Here is a 17,555-nt window from a genome sequence, read left to right as displayed (position 1 = left end):
AACTTGTGCCTCTCTATCAAAGAATAACTTGCAGGAACACAGAAAACAGACCATATTTATTCTAAAAAGACTGAACCAAGACCTTTTGGTAAATAAAATTAATACATTTCCAAACTCTGTATAAACCATGTGTTTTCTTCCATACACAGCCCTGTGCAGGAGGTCTGCATTTTCTTCCCCACATTCACCACTACAAAGCTCCAAAGCTGAACTCCATAAACATTACTACATGGCACCTGTAAATGGTTTAATTAAATGCTGTTGATACCAACTCTTTATAAGCCATCAGCGTGGAAACCTCTCATGGGCTCCTCAGTCAGCAAAATAAAGTCAGCCATAGGGGCAATACAACACTTAACAACAAGATGCTCTCCCAGGGCACACAGGTACCAAGCTAACGAGCCACCAAGTCATTCACCGCCAGGGAAGCAGGGTGCAACACAAAGAAAACAGCAGGGAAATTCACTTAAGTTGCCCAGGCGACAGCAAAGCAACGTGATGAAAAATTCCCAGTTGCCCTGTGGCAGGGAAAGCACTGCGGCGAGCTCGCACCAGCCCAGGGCTGGGACTGCAGCACACTCTAGTGACCCAAAGTCTCCACAGTAAAAACAAAATAAATTCAATGCTGAGCTCCCCAAAAAAGCTGAAGAGCAGTGATTTGAATTCTGCCTCCATCTATAAAACATTTGATGCTTGTAAAGAGGCAGTGTTGGTCTGAGACCACCAGACTTTTTCCCCTCTTGCCCTGTGAAGGCAACTGTGGTTACTATACAGTTTGCCATTTCTTTGGATCAGATTTAAACATTGATAATTAATCATTGAGGAGCCATGGCTTTACACTTTGTCTTACTGGCTGAGAACTGACGTGCAGCAGACAACAATGTGGGACCCGTGCGCAGATACCACAGCAGCACCTCAGCTCCAGCAGGACTGCACCAGGACACTCTTCCCAAAGGCCACCAGATTCCAAGGATCTTTGCATACCATGGTTTATTCTTGCAGTTTCTAGGCTACACATACAGACTGCACTGTAAAATGTAACTGAAAATCAGCAGCTTTTCAACAGGTGCTTCAGCTACTGCCACAAACAGTCTATTTGCAATACCAGAAATAACTAAAAACATCAACTTCTCTCCCATCCTTCTCTCCCACCCCTTGTAAGCATTTTACAATTACCTTGCACAACACTATCAAGAAAAATAATTTATATACACTCTCGAAGCAAACTGCTTCACTAAGGCTGGAAAAGTGAAAGAAATCCAGAAAGAAATGATAAAAGAAATTATAAAAGAAATTCAGCACAGCTGACTTCCACATTTTCATGCACTTGCCCAAAACAGCCCTGGCTTAGTAGGTCCTAGAGGAAGAGTTCAAGCACACAGACAGACCCCTCTCATTCAGGGTAAAGTATTACTCATTTCAATTGCTGAGAAGCTTCCAAATTGTCACATAACTAACTACAGTCCCAACTCACAGCACCTTGGTCAAGTGGCCCTTTCCCACTCATACCTTTAGCCCATCATTTCTTCATCTCCTCAAATTAAAGCATGATTGTTTTCACATCCTATGGTTTTATTGACCAATCTTCACAATCTGGAGGTGTTGTCTTGGCAACTCCATGGGCTCAGTGACAAGATAAACCTCAATAATTCAAATCCATCAAACCGCTAAATTTTTTCCCCATGTGCCCTCCTGCATTTCAGTGCCAATGTCCTTCTACCACTCATTTGCAGCACTTCAATTTTAATTCTCCTCTTTCTGTTTTTCCCAGCGTTTCTCCCAGTAATTCCCAGTGTGCCTTTGTTTCTCCTTCTCTTGCTTCAATTTGTTTAAAAGTGCTTAAATTAAAGAAGCTTTTCCATTCATTCTGCCATGTCTACAGTTGTTGCTCTTGTTCTTAGTGCAAGTGTGAATTACTGATTAATCCAAAGCCACACACATATGCATACACACCCCACACCATCACACAATGTTTGGCATTCTTCTCATAATAACTTCACAGAAAAATCACCATTACACAAGAGACAATTTGGGACACATGGTAGCACTACTTCAGTCAGGAATATATACTCAAAAAATAATTTTGGAGAGTTTAAGTTTCAGACTGTTAAGAACATCATGACTACAGCAAGTACTTACAATGGATCATTGTACCTACTAATGAACAAAGCCTGTTGAAACACTAAACTACATGATTATTGCTTAATTTCTAGATGTGGATACACCTCATTGCCCCTCTGTACAGACTACACTTTGAAGCTGAAATAATGAACTACATGATTAGAGAGCAGCTTTAAAAGAGAACAAAACTTAGTGCCTTTTTTATTAAATACCAAGGGGAAAAAAAAACTTCAATGAGAAATAGTCCTTTAACACATAATTTTCAAGATTTTTATATGTCCCTAAATTATGTATGAACAATCCTTCCAAGAGAACGTGACTACGCCTGCACTAAATTTAAGAACTTGTGCAGCTTTTTCCAGGTTCAGCACTTAAACTCAAATCTTTTGAGTGACACAAATGCCTTATTTAAAATCAGCATTTTCATTAAACTTGCAAGCTATTATATGTGCTGTAGGTACTAAGCTTCAGAAGCATAATGTGTTGGTATCAAAAAGAGTTATCCATGCACTCTGAAAAGGAAACATTTTGGACAAAGGAAGAAGAAAAATGCTTTGGTTCTTCCAAGATGCGGATTTCCCATCCTGAAGGTGAAATAGTTGACACAAGTTGAGAATAGAAGTCCTACATCCATTAACAAATAACATTTAACACCTCCTTTCAGCAAGGTGTTAAAAAGAAAAAAGTGAGCCACCAGTTGCACTGGTGTAAAAGAACAGTAATAATGCATAAACAATCTCTTCAAATAGTTTTCTTGCCATTCCCTTCTCCCACCTTCACACAAGCATGCATGTTACATGGCAGGCAATTCAATTATGACCCTCTACAGAAAAAGAAAAAAGCATTCAAGAGAAGACATAATTGAAAGAAACTTCTGGAATATATAAACAGTCCTTTCACCAATGCATCACTGAAATTGTATAAATAGATTTACCTCAATATTGCTAAGAACCAGCCCTCTGTGTTACCTGGACCAGCTTGTACCAAAATTGAATTAAAAGCCTAGGGTTCTTCAGTAACTGATTTTATTTCTAGTTCATATGCATATTTCTTTTTCACCTAATTCACAGATTCATTGTATGCACTGACAAGGGATCAAAATTCAGAATTGTAAGTAAAAACTTTTCAGTCTCACTAATTATATAGGATTTATCTTCTGTATTTGCACAATGCCACGCAGACTGCTGGCAGCTCTATTTCCTTAGCTGGTCTGGAAGAAACACTTAAAACTGCAGCTAATTTTTTTTTCAGCAAAATACAAAGAGTGCAAATATACACACATATGTTGCAGTACAGATATTGAAAATTAAATATTATGCTTGAAGTGTATAAACATCATCTAGACAGAGCCCATGTCTAAACAGCATCACAACCCCAAGCAAAAAAGTTAAGCCAATTCATTAACTGATTTCACCACAACCAGAAAGCACCCAAAATTCCACTTCTAATAGTAAATCACTCTCTGTCTCACCAGACTAAGTCCACATTTGCAGCACTCTATTCATGCCAGGACTGGAAAAAAATTAGACCCAAGACAGAATATTTTCTAAATTATGTATTTAGCAAGACTTGTAAGATAATGCTGTTTAACAGAGGCAATAAAAACTTTTTTTTTAAAATTAAAACTCAAAGCAATATTTCTAGCAGGAGGAATGTTGCATTTGGCCAAAGAACTTTAAAAAAAATGCCTTGATTCAGGAGACCACACTGGGGAAGAGAGAGACTACTCAGTTTGCACAGATCCAAAGTGCCTATGCCCTTCTCCTAAAGCCCTGGATCATGAAACTATGCTTTTCCATCACTGCCACAAACAAGTCAAAGCCCACCAGAGTTCCACGGGCCCCAGCTCACAGCTGCATGTTTTCTTACTGAGGAGTGATGCTTTACCACCTTCAGCACCAAGTTACAAGGCAGGCTGTCTTCCTCTCATTAAACAAAAACAAAACAACAACAAAAAAAAAGCAAAACAAAACCCCCCAAAAAAACCAAACAAAAAAAAAAAAATCATGATCAAGAAATCCAGAGAGAATGACAATGCCACTGATAAATCAGATTCACGTTCCAGGCCAGGGAGAGGTAACAACGGACTTCAGTTTTCAATTTAATCAAAGCAAAAGAGTGAGCTTTTCGCTACATATCTTGGCTAAAAAAGAAACATGTCCTAGCTTAGCTCCATCATGGCTACACCAGCAAATTGACTTAATTGTCAGCAAGGAATTATGAAATATGAAGTGACTCCAGCAGCGCTCCAGGGAGACTCCTGAGGCACGGTGTCTATAGCAGAGACACCAAAGTGCCATCCATCTCAGTCTCACCCTCAGGCAAAGCAGAACAGCCTTGGCTCTCTAAAAGAGGCTGCCAAGAAGAACAAAACTTGGCTTTCCTGAATGATTAGCAGTGGCCCAAATAAGAAATTTTAAATACATCAGCACAGCTTCCCTGGCTGCTGAAAGCACAGGCAGGAAGTCATGATTTGAGACAGCAATTTGTAGTTACAAGGCTACATCAAGTTACAGCTCACAGGGGCCTTTCTAAGGAGAGAGGCAACACCGTGCATGCTTCCCCTCACACCCTTCTCCCCAGCCATCAGAAAGGGCAGAAAGGGAGGCTGCAGTCAACACAGGCTGCTCTGCTGGGTGCTAGAGCTAGAGGACAGGACAGGAGAGGAAGGCGGTAGATACTGCTAAACTATACTTCTAACTCAGATCCTGGTTTCAGTCTGACTGCTAGCATGACAGAAGTCACATGTAACTACTCAACCCCTGGGACATGGGAACTAAGATAGAAGTAGGGAGCCCAAAACCTTTTGCTGGGTCTTTGATAAAAACTATAGAGATAAGCACTCTCACCTAGAAACACCCTGACTGTCCTGTCCATCAGGGATTCACTTCAGATTTAAGAGACAGTTTCTGTTTTAATCTCATCTATTACTGGTGGTGGAGACTAGTCTGAACTAGAGTTGCAGCCTCTAAAGCTGTAAACTCCTGACCTAATGAGCCTTTGGGCTGTAAGCCCTGCCAAAACTCCACATCTGGGCCTCCTAAGCAGGTTCTTTTAGATCAGAAGGGAGGAGGAAGATAGGGAAATCACTCTTTGTGATGAACCAGCTCTAACACTGATCACTCAGCTCCCTGAAATGCTGTGTTTGTTATCTAGCGGGGAAGGGGGGCTATAATTAGTTGAACCATGGCCAAGGCTAGAACTGCTGGTTGGCAAAACTCTTCTGGGACATCTCAAAAATTGTCTGGCCTCCAGCACTCAGAGATGCCTTCATCCAAGGAATCAAAGAAAACCAACAAGTAAGCCTTTGCCCTGGTCTACCCGTCCCCCCAAGGTTGATTTAATAGTTTTACTTTTTAAAGTAATGGACACCCTAAAATGAAAATTGTTCCAGAACCAAAGAAATAAGTTGTCATTAATAAATTCTCTCAGCTTTTTGTCTCCGCTTCCCTGGCTCGGTGAACTCTGCAGGTAATATCCACCATCCTTCACTGATTGACTATTCTGAAAATCATTCTAAAAAGTGATTTTCATTTCAGAAAGAGTAATAAAATTACTCAGATTTGTAGAAATTCAGAACTAGCCAAGTGAACTTGACCACACTGCTCAACACAATCCCTTCAAAGTGGACTGAAACTGACAGGATGAGAAAGGAGAGTTCCTCTGAAATAGCATGCACACCACAAATTCTTAGAAATGTAAAAGGAATGGTTTGCCAGTTACTATTAGCAGGCATATCAAGTCACAGGGAAGACTTACATTCCTCTATAACCTGGTTTGATAGAGTTGAAAGCAATATCACCTCTTTCTTACATAAAAAGTTATTTCACATGACACAAGAGTACAGTTCCCTTGAAAAAGCAATATGGTTCACACTTTAAATTTAAAAAGCATTTCTAACATGGATTTGCAATGCAAAGCATTCTAAATACAAATCAAATATAGCTGACAGAACCATCTTTTTTGAGGCAGCCCACAACTAGGCATGCCAGATATTAACTATTTCTATTTATTGCTCGACAGAAACCAGCTTTCAAGCATAAAATGAAGGTGCTACAGAGACACGTTTAAATGATTCATGTTGCACACCAGATTAAAGTTACTGCGGTACAAACATGCAGGTGATAAAAGAGAGAAGGAACAATAATCTGAAAAACTTCTCCAAATCAGTGTTTTTCCCACAGGTTTCAACTACTCAGACACAATAGACAATGAAAGCCTCAGGCTCCAAGGCTTCACTGGTGAAACCATCTGAGAACAAGGGCCATTACAACATCGCTCCTACAAAGAGCCAAGTCATCTTTTCTCCGTGGCATGCTGGCCCTCGGGCACAGCTCAGGCAAGAAGCTGCAGAACTCCCAAGAGCTCCTCTGCAGCCAGGAGGAACATGTTAGGGACAGGATACCCCGAGGGAGGAAGGAACAGGACCACCCACGTCCCCTCTTGGCCGTTCAAACACACTGTGCAAGTGACAATGCAGGCAGGAGATACTAAGACGAACCTTGAATGCTCCTGTCTCCTCTATGGTGAGGGGAAGAAGTCTGGGAGCAGCAGCAGCTCATCACCCCACTGCTGTGAGGAAAGCACAGGGCCTTGCAGCACCTACAATACTGTCATTGAAACAATTCCCAAACACATCCAGACAACTCTGAACAGCGCTATATTAACATGCAAGTGACTACTCCTTGCACACGATGCAAAAACACTTGCCATTGTGCTTGGATTAACAAGCAAATACTGCTCTCACAAGCTTCCACCGACCTTTGATGTGTATTTTGCTGCCATTACTAATTTTTATGACTGGGGCAGCAGGTCACACAAAGTAGCTTGGAGCCCAGATTCTTAAAGCCAAGCTGTACCCTTAATACTAATTTCTAAGTCAGAGGCATTCTGAATTCCTAAAGGAAGCAAGTTGTGGTTTTGCAAACAGAAATGTTTTGCTTTTCTCAGAAAATCAGTTGCTAACAGCCATAGGTCAAAACAAAACCTAAACTGCATTTCACAGTCCATAACTATTTATTTAACAAGTAATGGAAGCTGTATTTCAAGGGACTAACATTTCCAAGACCTGCAGCAAATGGCAAAGCACTAGGCAAACCCAAAACCCTAGCAAAGGGTGGAAGACTCAACAGCGAGGCAAGCAAAAGCAACTCCTCCTGCCCGAGAAGGCAGGGGAGACAGACAGGGTCAGCCAAAGGCACAACAGCAGTTTTGAACATCAACTCTGACTACAGCTTTTTTATCCCATTTTCTGCATCTAGCAAATTAGATAAAATAAACCTAAAGCTTACTCCCTCCAATCAAAGTAGACCTTCCCCTATTCAATACTTAACTGCATATATTTAACAAGATTACATGACACATAGAAATGCTAATTCCCATGCTGACCTTACTGTACTTCTTACAGTGACTGAGACAGTGTTGAGACAGTATCTGTGCAAATCCAGAAAAACCCCATGTGCTCATGGTCAGAAACAGAAAGGGAGGAAAAAACAAACATACATCTGGACAGAGGGGTGGAGAGGTCAATATTAACACTATGGAGATAATCTCAGCCCACCAACTGACCTCTCGCTGCCAATATTTTCTAAGAAGAGAGAGGAGGCCTCAAAGAAGTCTTCTCTTTTGTGTACCAACATTTGGAAATTACTTGACTGGTTTGAGTTTTTTAAAATGCAGAAGCTTGAAAAAAAACCCAACACTGCATGCCTGTCTTGACTGAGAACACGCTGTTGCAAATATCGGCTTAAAAAACCCACAATCCTTCAGATAATCCGCCACAAGTCCTGATTAAAAGTGGATTTAATATTATGAAACGAAGCATAATTGTTCAAGACGACCTTGAGTAGTTTCTTACACCCCTCTGCTCCATCAGCGCAGTCAAGATGACAGCTGCACTGTCAAATGTGTGATATGACAGGCTGCTAGCAAGGTCTCTCCAAAATATTTTCCTCTATGAAGTAAAACAGATGCTTACAGTTCTTCCAAACCACGCCTGTCTCCTGTTCTATTTCAAACACACACTGAGCAGACATAATGAAATGGAGTCAGCATTTAATAAGCATGAGCTGTATCGATGGCCTATCCAAAAAGCACGCCTCGAATACATGCATTTTGTTTCCTCTGCTTAAGTCATCACCGATTTTATGTCCAGGAAAATTCGGGTGCACAGGCCTAAAAGTGGTTTTACGATAACAGGGGCACTATTGCCACCTGCTGTCAGAAAGGATTCACGGCATCCCGTGCCACCTCATGCCTCCCAACTGAGGGAAGTCACGGACTCTTGAAGAAATCCAACTTGGCAGGTGTTTTGCTTGTACACTGCTAGTTTTCTGTAGAAACACATGCAAAAAAGGTCCAGGGTAACCGTGGCATGAAGGGTCAGTAATCACATTGGGGTCAGAGATAATAAATGAGTTCAACAACTGATGCACAAAGAAACAGGGAGAACACACTGGTCTAGGTAAAACAGATACTGTCCTGAAAGCATCAACACTGAAAACAGACTTGTAAATAAATCCAGCTACCATAGACCATCAGGTTAGATAAGGCTACTAAAACATCTATCTTACCCATTTATTATTAGATTTTCAGAAGACAGACTATGCTGAATCCTGTCAGAGGAGAGGCCATTAATTTTGTGTCAGGGTATTTCCTAGAATCAGAAAATGAGCTGTTTTGGAAGGAACCATCAAAGATCATCTAGTTCAAGCCCTCAAGCAGGGACACGTTTCACTAATCCAGGTTGCTCAACTTCCCTCCAACCTGACCTTGAACATTTCCAGGAATGGGGCATCCACAACTCGCCTGGCAGAACCATTTTGGGTAGTTAGGTATCAGATACTTGGGGATCATACACACTCATCTCGTTCCACTCAGACTTCTATGGGAGCACAGAATAACATGAAAAGTCTAAAAGCATAGCTCTGAACCTCAACATGTGTGCCTGGTGCTTCAGCCCACAATCTGTCTGTTTAAGGAGCCTTTTGAGTGCATTGTTCCAGTGGAAAGTACATTTCCTTCTCTGCTGTTTTTTTAATGGCTTCTCAGTAAGTCACTGAACACTCACATCCCACTGCTTGAAATCATCACTTGATTAACATTAACAGGCAGTGTCTATCTGTTTGCAGTGCCTGGCCATATGGCAGGCTGAGTGGCAAAGCTCTCCTTGAGGCACACGAGGTTTAGGCCTCTGTTCCACCACCCAAGGCTCTCAGCTCGCTGGCACCACACACAATGTGGCAGGATAACATCCCGGTGTCTGAGGCACATTTCCACCCAGAAGCCATCTCCATTAGCTACATGACATGGCTGTGAGCACGCTGCTGGAATATTGCAATGAAAATATTTCACCACAATTCATTTCCCCTTCCCAAAGCACCCTAGAATAAGGAAGAAAGTTCTTCCCTAATATGTGTCTGCAGCACTGCCAAATCTTTTATTTTAATGCTTAAGCTTTGAGTTATACTAATTATACCTGAAATATTTTCAAAGTGCATTCCAACCACCCCTTCTGCAGTGCAATTCTGAGCGAGCCTCCTCAGTCATAACCCTTGGCCACATGGTTACAGCAAGTGGTGTTTGACTGAGGCAGCAGCTACAGTTCTCCACCTAAATTAAACCACACCTACAGCAGTACTTGCCTTCCATTTCATTCTCTTGAACACTGTCACTATACACAGCCTTTTCATCCAAATGAGTATTACACTACAGGGAAGAACAGCACTGAAATGAAATTAGACCAAAAGCAGAGGGCAAGTTTAACCACATATACTGCTCACCAGCCAGGCTTAAAGCATTTTCCACAGAAAGCAGTAATAAACTCACTCACAGATGTCACAACTGAGCATGACCGATTCCCTCAACTATTAACACTGACTTTCCTGATGAGTAAGTGAGGACCACATAGAAATTAGTCTGGGATTTTACACACAAGTCTAATTGTACCAACTGTAAAATAACTTGAGAAACCTTTGATTAACACCACAGTCTGCTCACAGTAAAGATGAAAACCAAATTAACAACAATTTGTTAGCAACATTGGTTCTATTCCTAGAGGAAATTACAATAGTGTAAGTTACACAAGCAGATGCCAGACAACTCCATACAAGGGATTTCAATACAAGTTTTCCATTTTCCTGTCTGTATACTGGACATAAAACATGTAAGGTATATTTACAAAACATTCTAATGGACAGCAAACTCACTAAGAAGCTCCCAGTATAATCAACCATTTATGTTTAGCTCAACTGAAAAGAAAATAAAAACCCCACAAAAATCAATACTATAAAATGTAAAAATCCAATGTCAAAATGCTATAAGTAGCTTAAGGGCAGATTTTACATTTTGTTTCTTCCATATTCAATAGCAGCAACATTTGAGTTAAGGGACTTATTTTCATAGGAAATTATTGAAGAATAATTTCAAATGAGCTCTAGAGTAAGAATTACTAGTCACTGTAAAATAAAAAAGGGGGAGAATAAGTACACACACAATACCAGAGCAGGCTCAGCAACTGACTCAAATACCTTCATAATATACAGACAGGCCACTTCTGAAATAATTTCTACTTCACAAGTTACAAGATGAAACTTCTGTGTGATAAATTAAGTTGCCAAATGAAATGGATTAGCAATCAGTGAAATTGCCTGATGTCAGATCTGTTCCAGATTAGAATCCATCCTTTTTCCCCACCTGTTCATTAAGCACCAAGTTCAAGGCAACTGCAGTGACTGATTGAGCATTAACGAGCTGTTTGTGTGGAAAGGCAGAGTTCAGTCCCTATCTATACTTACACACTTGTATAAGCATAATTCACTGATAATATATGCAGCTCCCAGTATCAATACATAGCTCTTCTACCTTGATGTGTAATTTTGAGCTTGAGAAAAAAAGGGACACCTCACTCAGTTAAACAGTCATATTCAAGGTCAAGGCCAGGAAATTATGAACCTGGAAGAAAATATGTGCTATCTCTAGATAAAAAAGCTGGATAAAGATATTGCTGTGACACAAAAAAGCTGAAACATGGTTGAGAAGTCAGAAGCCTGAGGGAAGAAAGGCATATTTCACTAGGAAAGGTGAGACTCAGTATGAAAATACCTATTTCATCCTATAAATCAAGTCATGCAGAGGCTTCAGTGAAAACCAGTCTTGACCTTGATTTGCAACAAGCAAATCAAGCATGATGTATTTAAAACTGAATATTTTTCAGTTTTACATACATTCAGTACTGGGACAGGGAGGTACAGCAGGACAAGCATTCCAAACTCTTGCAAATTTGTTTAAAAACTCAGCTGTAATTCTCTCCTGGAAACATCTCTGCTTCTTAAAGCAACCAGGAGACCATCACCTCCATGCTCCTTCCCTCAGCTGGCCCTGCACACTGTGCCAAGGAATCTGAGGAGCCTGTGCCTGCCAAACCTGCATTCCCAGCTGAGGCAGCTCACAGGTAGATGTGTGATGCTCTTCTTGAGCAATGTGAGGCTCAGGAACTAAATTCCAGCATCAGAGTTAGTAAAAATGGGACATAAAGAGTTGTTTACTTACATAGTTGTTTACTATGTTAGTCACCAAGTCTTTTATCTCTGTCAGAGGAAGATTTTAAATCGCATTTGTTTTCTCATGTGGAAAATATATTAATTTTAAAAATTTAGAGTTTCTTCCCCAAATTTCTGAGTATTCAAAAGTATTTCAGCACTCAAAGTTTAAAGGGAGACACCTAGTTGCTATAACTGAAGTAACTCTCTAACTGCAAACTTAGATGCAATACTACAGACCTATTAACAGTAATATCTAATTGAATAGACATGAGCATCTGCCTTTTTCCTGAAGATTAAAGGTTTATGTTCTCAGTACCATACTTTCGTACTGATACAAAGAATATTTTTTCAAAGATAAGAAGAAATATTATCTCTTCTAGTCTTCTGCAAGTCATCATCCTCCTCCTCCCTATCAGATAAAAATAAGGAGAATCCTTTTTTCCCCTAACATAATGGTTTCCCCTTGATCTTCCTCCTTAGTAAAAACTCCCTCACAAGCATATTAGTACATGCCTCCTTATCTCATAACTGGACAGTAAGATTTATTAACAGGTAGGAAGTGACCTGAGGTCAGTAGTGATGAACTGCTGCTTAAGGTATATGAGATACACAGACATCCCTGTCACACCCACTCCCAAAACACCACTCCTGTACCTACTTCAGCTAGTTACTGCATGTGACATAAATAGCTACACAGTTTTCCTTACGAAAAATGCAGAGGAAATGTAGTCCCTTACTGCTCAGTTGGTACTACAAATATTGAACAAATTGTTTTTTTTCAAACCTTACTCAGGCTTTTACTACTTATTTCTGTATTTGGTATTGCCAGAGGGACTAAATGGCCCCCCTCTCCCCTCCCTAGACACACCACACCCCCTCTGAGCTCTGTTCTGATGATTTATTCAGATGTTGGCTAATTGTGGTTATCTGGCTTGCAAGTGCTTGAAGCACTTTTGGCATCAGGATGAAGTGACATCCGGGAACATTTAATATGTTAAAAAGGCCAGTCAGCACAGATTAATGCAGTCAGCACATGCCTCAAGGAGAGCCTTTTTACATTCTTACAGGATAATAAAAAAGCACAGAGGAGAACATAGCAGTAAAAGTAAGATGTTCATACAAGTCTTACCTGAATCCTTTAAAAAAATATGTGAAGGAAATAACATGACACCTTAAGCAAAAGATGACACCTTAAGCAAAATATCAAGTTAAACTAATACCTGTCTGCAATGAAATTGGTCGTAAGGAAGTTTTAGGAAACCATTGTGTAAGGAAAAGACATTTACAGGGGTAGATAATTGACATCAATTTTAGCAAAATCACACACAAACTCCTTTTTTCACTCCTTTCTCTCTCACAATGCATCTCAGTTCCTCACTCTAGTCTTGAATGATTTCAAAGAGGCTGTTGTGATGTTTCTCAAAAGAATGAGCAAACTATAAATGAGATATTTTTAGAAAGTAAGCAACATTCAGTTTGTCTGCTTAAAGTCTAGGATAAAAAAAGGATCCTTTTGCAGGAGTGTTCATCAATGATATCCTGATATTTAGCTACAGAAGATCACCATTTACGTCTCATTTCCTCCTTACATATTTGAGAATACACTTTTTTTTTTGCATCCAGATCTGGAGACAATCTGAACCACCTGGAACCCTTCCATAGCCCCAGAATTTACCAGACCATTCCCTTTACTTCAAGCATGTTTAGATCTTCACATAAGCCAATGTAAACATTCAACCTGTATTGTCCTGTGGCTTTAATTTGGATATTAATTTCTGTATTTTAAACTATTTATTACAGGAGACAGTTAATGGAATGTCTAAATTCAGAGAGAAAGTCTCCAGAGGGTCTCTTCCTCCCTTCCTAACCCAGGGCTTGCAACAGATAGGAGGGAGTCAACCATTAACATTTGGGCTAGTCAAAAGGCATTAAGTACAAAAAGAACTTGCACAGATTTACCTCCAAAAAACCTATGTCCTATTCCATATTCAACAGGCTGCATTTTATTCAACTTACATACAGAAACTGGTACTGTGGCTACTTACTGCTTTATGTCTTTGAGGCTTGGATAACTTCAGCTGCAGAAGAAAACACAATGGAGTTCTTTACAAAAGCATCATATGGTGCAGAAACATGGGTTTAGATGTCATCTAAGAGACACTACAATTTCACTGAAACTGTTGGAATTAAAAAGAATCCCAGCACAGCAGATGTCTTGCATAAATAATATGGATCTTGAACCACAACACCTTCCTCGTGTAGCTTTCCAGATATCCTCAGCAAATCAAAGGCTTGCATTTAATTACTGCGCTGACATATAAAGAGCATATGGTTTTTCCAGAGTTACTGTAGGTTAGTATTTTAACCTAAACTTATTAATATCTCATAATAGTTAACATATTGTCACCTTATTGTAAATCTTCCATACCTTCTGGGTGATTTCTCATGGGCATCTCCTCACAGCACTGACTCCTTCTTCTTTACAGCACAGCCAAGAAACTCCAACTCTCTTCACCACCAGCTAACCCACTCTCTTGTAGCACTCGTCTTCTTATTGGACACAGCTGTGGCCTGTTAAGGGCAGGCCTGCTCCTAATCTTTGGTAATTAGTACAGCTGCAACTCCTCACGGGTGAGATTGCCTTCTGCACTATCTTTATTTTCTTATATTCTATCCCTCCACATTAACATACTATGCATTTTAGGAACTATAGAAGGTTAATAACGAGTTAGAAGAATCTTAAAAATCCAGCTGTATCAATGGCCTGGCCCTAGTGCTGCTGTTTTGTTTCCATCTGATGCACCAAAGTATCACTGTATAAACATGTTCCAATCAATAAGTAGCTTTGCCAACATCTAATCTGAATCTCCCTTTAAGCCCAAATTCAATTTACAGGTGACAACAGTAAAAACAACTAAGCTTTCTAGGTACTTTCAGAGTGGTTTGTCCCTCTTTAGGTCTTTCAGCCTCAGTCTGTTTTGAGAGGTCTTTAAACCTTTTCTCAAAATTGCGTATCAATACGTGTTGATTTGATTCTTTTTTTTTTCTCCTCAGAGAGAGGCATTTCTCACGAAGATGGCAGGCAGATAATAGGTTTATAGGCAGATAATATCATTTCCAGTCTGGGATATAGGTTTTTTGGACCTTTCAGGATAATTAAAGGGGGATTTAAATCAAGAAAAGTGAAGTATTCCTATTCTAAAGCTAATCCGTAACTAGTTCCAGCCTGCAATTCAAGGGAGGCCTATGAACAAAGAGAAGCTAAATATAAAAGGTGGAAAGTATGCTAATATTGACTTACTGTAAAGCAATAAAGTAAGGAAGTCAGCAAAGGCACTACTGGAAAAATCCTCTTAAAAGAAGAATGAGGAAAAAATATTAAAATATTCAAGTTTCAGAGGTCTTGTCAACACAGTGAGGAGAGGATCATGTTACATGGATGCTACTGTATTGTTTGTTATTTAGGAAAGCTTTTCTGCATCAGTAAACTAGAAGATGAATTAAATTTTTTTGCACAGGAATACCAGCCTCAGTATTTGGAATGCAAAAATGTGTTTTGAAATGGCTAAGGATTCCATCTGTACTTCACAAAACCCATTAGCAGATGTCCACTGGTAAAGTGGGATGTCATACAATCAAACAACCAAAGAGAGTTTGTTCACTACCCTCTACACTGCGTGAGCAAACATTCCTGTGCTCTTTGCAGACATGAACCAGTAACTCCACAGGGCATTTTCCTCTGATAAGCAAACACATCCATTTTAGCCATTACAACCCTGGGAATCTCTGAACTTAATTCCATCACACAGAAGATAATGCAGCACATTTCCTTCCAAGAAATGAACACCATCAAAATTAGTTCTTGAAAATTAATCAGTGCCACTCAAGTACTAGGGGGCGGGAAACTTTTCAGCCTCAGGACACACAAACCACACATTCTTTTTGGAGTGGAGAGTGCAGGCAAGATTTGGCTATGAGCATGTGTATAGGGGTTAACCTTCCCACTGTTTTTTTGCCCAAAAACTGAACTAGTTTACTATAATCTAATACACTGATTAATTAGGTGTACAGGCATTTCCCTCTTTTTGTCACAAGATGCTACAAACAGTTCTTCACCTCGACTGCACACATGGAGACACGGTCACTGAGCAAGAAGAGGTACTTAAACACTTAAAACTCTGTAGATCATGGCCAAAAACTTGAAACATACAATTTCCCAACAAGAAAGAAAATACGAAAACCACATAAACAAAATTCTGTTTTCCTATCACCTTGTGGTTAAAGTTCTCACATTACCTAGCCCACAAGTGGCTTGATTTATAAAAGCAGACTGGATTAGCTGCATTAACTTAGTAACAAAAATGAGCCTTCTACAATGCAGAGTGTGAAGTCTCAGCTAACCAAGTCAAAAGATGGACACAAGATCATTAATTTTTTCATGGTGACCCTGCTATAAATGTTTCACAATAATCCCTGTCACAGTAAATGCACACAGGATGAACAGATACAATATGAACGAACTGGGGGAAAAGCAATGTTTTCAACAGATTTCCACAGGACTCACCAGTTTCAGGCAACTTTTCAGAGTTCACATTTGTACCATGGAGCTGTAAAGGATTTTCAAGACACAGCTACATAAAATATTTAACCACCTACCAGCATTAACGATGGCATCAACCTCAAGCAGCGTAATGTCACCTCTATAGAGAGAAACTTTCTCACTCAGACTTTTCTTCCCTTGCAGATCTTCTTTAGTGTTTTCACCTACAAGCCAAGAAAGCAGAAAAGCCAGGTTATAAGTGTGGGTCTGAGGTCATTGTTTACAAGCCCTGAACAGGCAGCAGTACGGTGACACGACTCCTGCCAGACTGCAGCTTCTTTCGGTTTCACCTCGAGAGGGCAGTGGTAACCCACAGACACACCAGCACTACCCTAACATCATGCTGCTTGTTTGTTACTTGTTTCCAAATACAAGCTAGTGGGAAGCACTGAACCCTTATCCACATACCGTTTGATTACAAAAATGTAGAAACATACAAGTAATTTTATTTGGTAATCATAAGGGTGTAAATTGCAAAAACAAATTGAGGAATTAAGATTACCCTCCTAACCAGAGTAATAATTTCTCCAATCCAGAATTATACCAAATGAGTACAAAAATATACAAGCACACCATTTGCCAAGAGCTCCAAAATTCAGAAAGACTTCTGAAGGCATGTAGCCAGACAACAAGCCTGAAAAAAAATCCACGCAGATTTTAAACTTGGAGCTTTGTCACCTTAAATTGCTCGACTAGGAGGACGCAGGTGGTGAAGACAACATACACTAGCTTGCAACAGATTTGTTACTAAATAATGTTACCACTGGTCCCTTATTCCTGTAAACTCTTGAGAGTGTGCATCACTTCATTTATATCTGATTCACTCTACAGAACAGCTCAGTTGCCTCAAACCCTTGCACAAACATACTGCCCAAAGCTTCACCAAGTTAGATATGCACATCACCAGAAATGAACTGAGAAGGGAAGATTATGAAATTCACTTTTACTATTACTTTTTAAAACTTCTTTCAAACACGTCTTAAGAAGCTTGAGTTCGTCTACTTGTCTTAAATCTTCAAAACAAGTAGTTTGTTGAAAAGCAAAGAGTCTTCAATATTTAGTGAGAAAGTGGCAGCAGTCCAAAAAAATTTGTTCCTCTAGTCTTACCCTCCATTTCCATCAACTCAAGAACACCAACTCTGACATGTCAGCAATTCCTACCTGAGCACAGAGAGCACATCCCCAAGCTCCCAAGTCCTGTCCCACAGTGGCAAGACTGAGCAGCAGGCTGAGACAGCCACACACTCAGACCCTCTGGCCCGGCCTTGCCTTGACATTCCCCGCCTCTGGCT

The 17,555-nt window shown here is 40.0% G+C and overlaps 1 protein-coding gene across 1 annotated transcript in view; it reads right to left on the bottom strand.

Moving 5' to 3' along the window:
- Nucleotides 1-17,555, bottom strand: part of MACROD2 (mono-ADP ribosylhydrolase 2) — a gene marked incomplete at its 3' end in the record, with an annotated part of 798,315 nt that overhangs the window by 762,402 nt on the left and 18,358 nt on the right. Inside the window, exon 2 of the mRNA XM_031062830.1 lies at nt 16,320-16,427. Coding sequence (XP_030918690.1) covers nt 16,320-16,427 — 108 coding nt within the window. The remainder of the gene's footprint in view (nt 1-16,319; nt 16,428-17,555) is intronic.

This window comes from Geospiza fortis, unplaced genomic scaffold (assembly GCF_000277835.1).
Source record: "Geospiza fortis unplaced genomic scaffold, GeoFor_1.0 scaffold185, whole genome shotgun sequence".
In the NCBI taxonomy this organism is placed as follows: Eukaryota; Metazoa; Chordata; class Aves; order Passeriformes; family Thraupidae; genus Geospiza; species Geospiza fortis.
The sequence above is the reverse complement of the archived record's forward strand: the minus strand, read 5'-3'. Positions and strand labels throughout refer to the sequence as shown.